The sequence below is a fragment of the Lathamus discolor genome, unplaced genomic scaffold (genome assembly GCF_037157495.1).
Source record: "Lathamus discolor isolate bLatDis1 unplaced genomic scaffold, bLatDis1.hap1 Scaffold_89, whole genome shotgun sequence".
NCBI classification, from domain to species: domain Eukaryota; kingdom Metazoa; phylum Chordata; class Aves; order Psittaciformes; family Psittacidae; genus Lathamus; species Lathamus discolor.
Window position 1 is genome coordinate 6520 of NW_027069398.1, and position 9747 is coordinate 16266.

Genomic DNA, 9747 nt, shown 5'->3' on the forward strand with positions numbered 1-9747 from the left:
TCTAGGGAACACTCAAGGTGCTATTGAGGACCCTAAGGTGCTATTGGGGCCCCTCAAGGGGCTATTGGGGACCCCCCCCGCACTACAGGGACCCCTCAAGGCGCTATAGGGACCCCTCAAGGGGCTATTGGGGACCCCCCCGCACTACAGGGACCCCTCAAAGGCACTATTGTGGCTCCTCAAGGGGCTATTGGGGACCCCCCAGCACTACAGGGACCCCTCAAGGCGCTATAGGGACCCCTCAAGGTGCTATTGGGGACCCCCCTGCACTACAGGGACCCCTCAAAGGCACTATTATGGCTCCTCAAGGGACTATTGGGGACCCCCCAGCGCTATAGGACCCCTCAAGGGGCTATTGGGGACCCCCTGGCACTACAGGGACCCCTCAAAGGCACTATTGTGGCTCCTCAAGGGGCTATTGGGGACCCCCCAGCGCTATAGGGACCCCTCAAGGTGCTATTGGGGACCCCCCCCCGCACTACAGGGACCACTCAAGGCGCTATAGGGACCCCTCAAGTGCTATTGGCGACCCTCAAGGGGCAATGGGGACCCCACGGGGCTCAGCAGCCCCGCTGACCGCTTGCCCGGCGCTGTGCCCCCCCACCCCACGCAGGGCCGTGCCGGATGGGGGGCCGGGTGCAGATCTCCTTCCCGCAGCACCGGCCGCGCTGCTCGAGTCCCTGAACCTCCTGCGCCTGGAGGGCAAGTTCTGCGACGTCCACGTCCACGTCGGCGGCCGCGTCTTCCGGCCCATAAGAGCGTCCTGGCCGCCGCGTCCCCCTTCTTCCACGACAAGCTCCTGCTGCAGGATGGGGCCCGCTTGCTTTTGCCCCCCGCCATCGATCCCGATGCTTTCGAGGGGCTCTTGCATCTCATCTACTCCGGGCGGTTGAGTTTGGTGCTGGAAGCGTTGCCGGGCATCTGTTGGTGGCCAGCGGGCTCCAGATGTGGCACGTGGTGGATCAGTGCTCCGAGATCCTGCGGGAGATGGAGGGGGGACGGGGGTGCCGGTGGGGGGCAGCGGCGGCATCTTCGTCCTCGGTGGCATCAAGTGGTCGTGGCGGAGATGCTGCGGCTTCTTGTGGTACCCATGGGGGAGATGGGGCTTCGGCATCGTCCTGGACCAGTCGTGGGGGAGATGGGGCTTCGTGCATCACCATGGGGGAGATGGGGCTTCGTGCACCACCCATGGGGGAGATGGGGCTTCGTGCATCACCCATGGGGGAGATGGGGCTTCGGCATCGTCCTGGACCAACCATGGTGGAGATGGGGCTTTGTGTGTTGTCCGTGGTCGGGATGGGGCTTCAGCATCATCCTGGACTGCTCACGGTGGAGAATGGGCTTCATGCATCACCCATGGCGGAGATGGATCTTCCTGCATCACCCGTGATGGAGATGGATCTTCATGTGTTAGTCACGGTGGAGATGGATCTTCATGCGTCACCCATGGTGATGGGCCTTCAGCATCATCCTGGACCGGCCGTGCTGGGGATGGGCCTTCCTCCTCCCCGTGGCCCAAGGAGGCAGGCGGGGAGGTCCTCAAGATCTGCGTGCAAGAGGAGGAGGAGGAGGAGGAGGAAGAGGAGGAGGAGGAAGACGGCGCCCATCGCGCTGCTGACGCCCTCCAGATCGTGCTGGAGGAAGAGGAGGAGGAGGAGGAAGAGGACGGAGCACCCAGAGGCACCCACGACCCCCCTAAGGTCTTCTACATCAAGCAAGAAGCAGGGGAAGCCGCCACCGAGGGCATCGCGCCTGCATCCGCGCTGGAGCCGCATCCTCCCTCCGGGCTCGGGTACCTTGGGGACCGCCACGGGCTCCATCTTCAACCAAGCCTCTTGGAAGCCCGTGGACCTTCACGGGCAACGAGATCCTGGGCCGGGCTCCGGCTCTGCACGCGCGGTGAAGCTGGGAGCGGCTCGGATGGGAAGCGCTTTGGATGCTTGTGCGGGAAGCGCTTCGCCGTCAAGCCCAAGCGGGACCGGCACATCATGCTCACCTTCAGCCTCCGGCCCTTCTCCTGCGGCGCCTGCCATAAGCGCTTCAAGCTCAAGCATCACTTGACGGAGCACATGAAGACCCACGATGGGGCCGGGAGGGCCTGCGAGCGCTGCGGGACCCGTTTCCGCCTACGGAGCGGGCTCGATAAGCACCGGCCCCTGTGCCAAGGGCCGCGTTGGGCACCGGGGTGCTGGGCTTGCGAGTGAACGGGGACCGGGTTCGGTCCCTTAAGGCTCGGGTCTCAGCGCAAATCTCGGCTTCTCCATCGGCCAATCAGCGCGCGATGCGCCGCCCGCGCCGGCCAATAGGGGCGCTTCTGGGCGGGTAAGCGCCGCTGCGGCAACGCGAGAGGGCGCCGCAGGGTCCTAGTGCCCGCCCGCTGCGCCGTCGTGTCCCCCGAGTGGCGCCCCGACGGGACGCGGTGATGTCACCACACGAGCTTTAATTGGGTTAAAAAGGGCGAAAAAGGGGCAAAGCTGTAAAAAAAAGAAAGGAAATAAAAGAGTTTGGGCAGCAGGATGGGGAGAACCAGGAAGTGACTGGGATAAACTGGAGGAGGATGCCACACGGGGTCCCACCAGTGCCTTACTGGTCCAGACTGGTGGGACCCCCACTGGCAGGGCTGGGGGGGGGGGACACGGAACTCACCGGGTCAGGGGGGGTCCCCGTTGTCCCCAAGGATGGTGGCACCCAGAGCCTGCAGCTGCGTCACCAGGGAGCCCAGCGCAGCTGAGGGGACATGGGGGGGGGGACAGGGGGGCATGAGGGGACAATGGGGGGATATGGGGGGGGGGGACACAGGGGCATGGGATGGGACCTACCTCTGCTGGGGGGGGGGGCCCATCCTGTCCTCATGGGGGGGGGCCTGGAGGTGACACAAGGGGTGACACAGGGACAGAAACAACCCCTGTCCCCAAGCGCCATCCCCCCCCCCCCCAATCCCTTCGCATGTCCCCAAGCCCCCCCTCACCTCATCCGGTGTCACCTCCTTCAAGGCCACCACTGGAGCCACAAGCCCTGGGGACACAAGGACAAGGTGATGCTGGCCCCAGTCCCATACCCCATACCCCATATCCCACACCCCATACCCCATATCCCATATCCCATATCCCACATCCCATACCCCATACCCCACATCCCATATCCCATACCCATACCCCCATATCCCATACCTCATACCCTATATCCCATATCCCATATATCCCCTATCTCATACCCCATATTCCATATATCCCATATCTCATACCCCATATCCCATACCCCATATCCCATACCCCATATCCCATACCCCATACCCCATATCCCATACCTCATACCCCATATCCCATATATCCCGTATCTCATACCCCATATTCCATATACCCCATACCCCATATCCCATATTCCATATCCCATACCCATATCCCATACCCCATACCTCACACCCCACACCCCAATATCCCATACCCCATACCCCACACCCCATATCCCACATCCCACACCCCACACACCCATACCCCATTCCCCACACCCCATACCCCACACCCCACACCCCACACCCCATACCCCACACCCCACACCCCATATCCATACCCTGCAGCACCCGGAGCCTCTGTCTGCCCGCGCAGGCGGGTGCTGAGGGTGTCCATGGTCCTGGTGGCTGCAGCCACCGCGGCCTCGTGCGCTGCCACCACCCTGGCGAGGCTGGGGACACCAAAGGGGACATGGGGATAATGGATATGGGGACACTGGGATATGGGATGTGGGGTATGGGATATGGGTATGGGATATGGGGTATGGGATATGGGGATAATGGCATATGGGGATACGGAGATAATAGGCTACAGGGACACTGGGATATGGGCATAATGGGATATGGGGCATTGGGATACAGGGATATGGGGACAGCGTCACCCCAGTCCCTCCCAGTACCTGGCAGCCGCCCGGGCCAGTTCCCCCAGTGCCTCCTCAGCTGCCTCTGCCCGTCCCCAGCTGCCGGGTCACCTCCTGCGCCAGGCGCTGTGACAAGAGGCACCGTGACCCTACACGTGTCCCCATGGCCCCACACCACCATATCCCATACCCCATACCCCATATATCCCATACCACATACCCCGTATATCCCATACCACATACCCCATATATCCCATACCACATATCCCATATATCCCATATCCCATACCCCCATATATCCCATATATCGCATACCCCATATATCCCATATATTGCATACCCCATATCCCATATATCCCATACTCCATATCCCACATCCCATAACCCATATCCCATAACCCATATCCCCATATATCCCATACCCCATATCCCATATCCCATACCCCATATCCCACACCCCATATCCCACATCCCATACCCCATATCACACACCCCACATCCCATATCCCACACCCCATACCCCATATCCCACACCCTATACCCCACACCCCCATCCCATATCTCATACCCCATATCCCACACCCCATATCCCATATCCCCATATATCCCATACCCCATATCCCATTCCCCATACCCCATATCCCACACCCACATCCCACATCCCATACCCTATACTCCACACCCCACATCCCATATCCCATATCCCACACCCCACACCCCACATCCCATACCCCATATCCCACATCCCACACCCCATACCCCACACCCCACACCCCATTCCCCCTCCCATACCCCTATTCCCTGACCTTCCTTTCCTGTCTCTGCTCCTCGCCTCTCTCCATCCTTTCCTTCAGCCTCAGCTCCAAGCGCGTCACCCTCCGGGTCCCCGCTGCCACCGCAGCCCCCAGGGTGCCCACCTATGGGACCGCAGCACCCACATACGGGTCCTGACCCCCCCCCCCCCGCCCCATGGCACCCATGGCTCCGAGTGCACCCATAGGGGACGGGGGGGCCCAGCACCCACCTGCGCGCGCAGCACCCGCTGCAGCTCCTCCTGCACCCGCAGCTGCACCAGGAGCCCAAACACCTTCTCCCTCCAGCGCCCAAGAGCAGGCGCAGACGGGGGGGGGGCCACGGCCAATGGCACCCCGGGGGGGGGGCAGCTGGGGGGCACAGGGGGGCACCCTATAGCACCCAACTCCCCCCCCCCATTGGCACCCTTATAGCACCCAACTCCCCCCCAGTTGGCACCCTATGGCACCCAACTCACCCCCCCATTGGCACCTATAGCACCCAACTCCCCCCCCCAACATTGGCACCCTATGGCAAACACACCCCCCCCCCCCATTGGGCACCTTATAGCACCCAACATCCCCCATTGGCACCCTATAGCACCCAACTCCCCCCCCCCCAACATTGGCACCCTATGGCACCCAAACCTCCCCCACCATTGGCACGCTATGGCAACCAACACCCCCCTCTCCATTGGCACCCTATAGCACCCAACCCCCCCCCCCATTGGCACCCTATAGCACCCAACCCCCCCCCCCTTGGCACCCTATGGCACCCAACCCCCCCCCCCCCATTGGCACCCTATGGCACCCAAACCCCCTCCCATTGGCACCCTATGGCACCCAACCCCCCCCCCCCATTGGCACCCTATGGCACCCAAACCCCCCCCCTTGGCACCCTATGGCACCCAAGCCCCCCCCACATTGGCACCCTATGGCACCCAAACCCCCACCCATTGGCACCCTATGGCACCCAACCCCCCCCCCCCATTGGCACCCTATGGCACCCAAACCCCCCTCCCATTGGCACCCTATGGCACCCAACCCCCCCCCCATTGGCACCCTATGGCACCCAAACCCCCTCCCATTGGCACCCTATGGCACCCAAGCCCCCCCCCACATTGGCACCCTATGGCACCCAACCCCCCCCCATTGGCACCCTATGGCACCCAAACCCCCCTCCCATTGGCACCCTATGGCACCCAAGCCCCCCCCCACATTGGCACCCTATGGCACCCAAACCCCCCACCCATTGGCACCCTATGGCACCCAACCCCCCCCCCCCATTGGCACCCTATGGCACCCAAACCACCCCCCCCAGGGGCACCTTATAGCACCCCAAACCCACTTCATTGGCACCCTATAGCACCCAACCCCCCCAACCCAGGGCCACCCTATGGCACCCAAAGCTCCCCCTCCAGGGCACCCTATGGCACCCAAACCCCCCCACCCAGGGGCACCCTGTGGCACCCAAACGTCCCCCCCCACCCCACTGGCACCCTATGGCACCCAAACTCCCCCCATTGGCACCCTGTGGCACCCCAATCCCCCCCCCAGGACACGCTATAGCACCCCAACCCCTCCGCCCCCCCAAGGGACACCCTATAGCACCCAATCCCCCCCCACCAAGGGCACGCTATGGCACCCCAATCCCTCCCCAGGGACACCCTATAGCACTCCAAACCCCCCCACCAAGGGCACCCTATGGCACCCAAACCCCCCCACCAAGGGCACCCTATGGCACTCCAATCCCCCCCCAGGGACACCCTATAGCACCCCACAACCCCTCCTTGTCCCCCCCCAAGCCCCTACCTCGCGGCTCAGCTCCTTCTCCTGCAGGGCCAGGATGTGGCCCATGGCGCTGAGCCGGGCCTGGAGCAGGAACTGGGCCTGGCACTGGGGGAGGAATGGGGACACCATTGGGACCCCACTGGGATACAATTGGGACCCTATTGGGACCCCATTGGGATACAATTGGGACACCATTGGGATACAACTGGGACCCTATTGGGACACCATTGGGATACAATTGGGACCCCATTGGGACACCACTGGGACCCCATTGAGACCTCAGTGGGACACCATTGGGACCCTATTGGGATACAATTGGGACCCATTGGGATACAACTGGGACCCTATTGGGATACAACTGGGACCCTATTGGGACCCCATTGGGATACAACTGGGACCCTATTGGGACCCCATTGGGATCCATTGGGATACAATTGGGACCCTACTGGGACACCATTGGGACCCCACTGGGATACAATTGGGACCCCATTGGGATACAACTGGGACCCTATTGGGACCCCATTGGGATACAACTGGGACCCTTCTGGGACTCCATTGGGACCTCATTGGGACACCATTGGAACCCCATTGGGACACCATTGGAACCCCATTGGGACACCATTGGGATACAATTGGGACCCTATTGGGACACCATTTGGGGACCCCATTGGGACCTCATTGGGACCCTTTTGGGGACTCCATTGGGACCTCATTGGGACCCTATTGGGACATCATAGGGACCTCACTGGGACATCATTGGATGCCATTGGGACCCCACTGGGACCTCATTGGGACACACTGGAACACCACTGGACCCCGTTGGACCCTATTGGGACCCCATAGGGTTGATATTGGGATGTCATTGGGACCCCATTGGGGCCTCATTGGGACACCATTGGAACACCATTGGGATATCATTGGGACCCTGTTGGGACCTCGTTGGGACACCATTGGAATACCATTGGGACCCCGTTGGGACACCATTGGGACATCATTGGGACACCATTGGAACACCACTGGGACCCCACTGGACTGTATTGGGACACCATTGGGATGCCCTTGGGACCCCATTGGGACCCCATTGGGACACCATTGGGACCTCATTGGTACCTCCCGTTCGGGATACCATTAGGACCCCACTGGGACCTCATTGGGAAGCCATTGGGATCCCATTGGAACCCTGTTGGGACATCATTGGGACACCATTAGGACCCCATTGGGCCTGTGCTCACCTCCTGGGGCTGCCCCCCAATAGGCTCCGCCCCTTGGTCTTGGCTCCGCCCCCTTTCGCCTCAAGCTCTGCCTCCAGGGCTTGGCTCCGCCCCTTTCGGCCTCAAGCTCTGCCTCCAGGGTTTGGCTCCGCCCCCTTTCGGCCTCAAGCTCCGCCTCCAGGGTTTGGCTCCGCCCCCTTTCGGCCTCAAGCTCCACCTCCAGGGCTTGGCTCCGCCTCCTTTCAGCCTCAAGCTCCGCCTCCAGGGTCCTGCAAAAGGGGAGCCAGGTCCTGGGGGGGTAACTGGGAGCAATGGAGGGGAACTGGGAGCACTGGGGGGGGGTATTTGGGAGCACTGGAGGGGTAACTGGGAGCAATGGAGGGGTAACTGGGAGCAATGGGGGGGTAACTGGGAGCAATAGTGGGTAACTGGGAGCAATGGGGGGGCTAACTGGGAGCAATGGGGGGGTAACTGGGAGCAGTGGGGGGGTAACTGGGAGCAATAGTGGGTAACTGGGAGCAATGGGGGGGCTAACTGGGAGCAATGGGGGGGTAACTGGGAGCAATGGGGGGTAACTGGGAGCACTGGGGGGGTAACTGGGAGCACTGGGGGGTAACTGGGAGCAATGGGGGGGTAACTGGGAGCAATGGGGGGTAACTTGGAACAATAGGGGCTAACTGGGAGCACTGGGGGGGTAACTGGGAGCAATGGGGGGTAACTGGGAGCACTGGGGGGGTAACTGGGAGCAATGGGGTAACTGCGAGCAATGGGGGTAACTGGGAGCAATAGGGGGTAACTGGGAGCAATGGGGGGTAACTGGCAGCAATGGGGGGTAACTGGGAGCACTGGGGGGGTAACTGGGATCACTGGGGGGGTAACTGGGAGCAATGGGGCTAACTGGGAGCACTGGGGGGGTAACTGGGATCACTGGGGGGGTAACTGGGAGCAATGGGGGGGTAACTGGGAGCAATGGGGTAACTGGGAGCAATGGGGGGGTAACTGGGAGCAGTGGGAGGGTTACTGGGAGCAATAGTGGGTAACTGGGAGCACTGGGGGGGTAACTGGAGCACTGGGGGGGTAACTGGGAGCAATGGGGGTAACTGGGAGCAATAGGGGGTAACTGGGAGCACTGGGGAGGTAGCTGGAGCAATGGGGGGTAACTGGGAGCAATGGGGGGGTAACTGGGAGCACTGGGGGGTAACTGGGAGCACTGGGGGGGGTAACTGGGAGCAATGGGGGTAACTGGGAGCAATGGGGAGTAACTGGGAGCACTGGGGGGGTAACTGGGAGCAATGGGGGGGTAACTGGCAGCAATGGGGGGTAACTGGGAGCACTGGGGGGGTAACTGGGAGCAATGGGGGGTAACTGGGAGCACTGGGGGGGTAACTGGGAGCAATGGGGGGGTCCTCACCTGATGCTGGGCCCAGGGGGGCGGAGCATGAAGTGTGATGGGGGGATGAGACCTGGGGGGGGTGGAAGGAACCACGTGATTGGGGGGGGGGAAGGGGGGGTGTGGGGACCCCCCTACATTATAGCGGGGGGGGAAGGGTCTCACCGGTCGCTGGTGGCTGCTCGGCCATTGGTGGTACCTAAATCCCAGTAAGAACCAGTAAGAGCGCAAGTAACTCCCAGTACCCCCCGCCCCGATGCTCCCAGTACTCCCAGTACCCCCCATTGATGCTCCCAGTACCTCCGCCGTCGCGCGGTGCACGCCGGGAAGGCTCCGCCTCCTCTGCCCGCCCTCCCTCCCGCTCCGCCAATCAGTGCGCAGAGTCGAGCGAAGAGCCCGCCCCCCCAGCGCCGGCTGCGGGAAACCGGCAGCCAATGAGAAGCGGAAAGGCGGGGGTCCCGCCTCCTCGCTGGCCAATGGGAAGCTGGGGGGTGGGGGCGACACAGGGAGCGAATGGGGTCTCGAAGGGGTACATCTGGGTCCTGGAAGGGTAAATTTGGGTCCTGAGGGGGTAAATGGGGTCCTGAAAGGGTAAAGCTGGGCTCCAATGGGGGTAAATGGGGTCCTGAGGGGGTAAATGGGGTCCGGAGGGGGTAAATCTGGGCTCCAATGGGGATAAATGGGGTCCTGAGGG

The 9747-nt window shown here is 62.1% G+C and overlaps 2 protein-coding genes across 2 annotated transcripts; one reads left to right on the forward strand and one right to left on the reverse strand.

Moving 5' to 3' along the window:
- The first annotated feature begins 529 nt into the window (after positions 1-529).
- Positions 530-2517, forward strand: LOC136007047 (zinc finger and BTB domain-containing protein 9-like). Its single transcript, XM_065664986.1, is given in 8 exon segments — positions 530-658; positions 661-741; positions 744-914; positions 917-1126; positions 1168-1766; positions 1768-1857; positions 1859-1899; positions 1901-2517. Coding segments are annotated over 8 exon segments (1530 nt in total). The 5' UTR covers positions 530-624; the 3' UTR covers positions 2205-2517.
- LOC136007045 (collagen alpha-2(I) chain-like) lies at positions 2424-9243 on the reverse strand. The gene is made up of 13 exons (XM_065664985.1): positions 9219-9243; positions 9075-9126; positions 7774-7932; positions 7685-7733; positions 6474-6557; positions 4895-5033; positions 4677-4787; positions 3910-3996; positions 3571-3681; positions 2969-3015; positions 2820-2863; positions 2647-2727; positions 2424-2474 (listed from the first exon to the last, which is right to left on the reverse strand). Exons 1-13 carry the CDS (start codon positions 9241-9243, stop codon positions 2426-2428), a joined length of 1038 nt encoding a protein of 345 aa, XP_065521057.1. The 3' UTR covers positions 2424-2425.
- Between the last annotated feature and the right edge of the window lie 504 nt (positions 9244-9747).

Excerpts from the sequence above, each read along its gene's own strand:
- LOC136007045 (XM_065664985.1), bottom strand. The coding sequence starts at position 9,243 with ATGGCCGAGCAGCCACCAGCGACCG. Across the intron at positions 7,734-7,773 it reads GAGCTTGAGGCCGAAAGGGG|GCGGAGCCAAGACCAAGGGG; the intron begins CGGAGCCAAGCC and ends AGGCGAAAGGGG. Across the intron at positions 3,016-3,570 it reads GAGGCTCCGGGTGCTGCAGG|GGCTTGTGGCTCCAGTGGTG; the intron begins GTATGGATATGG and ends TTGTGTCCCCAG.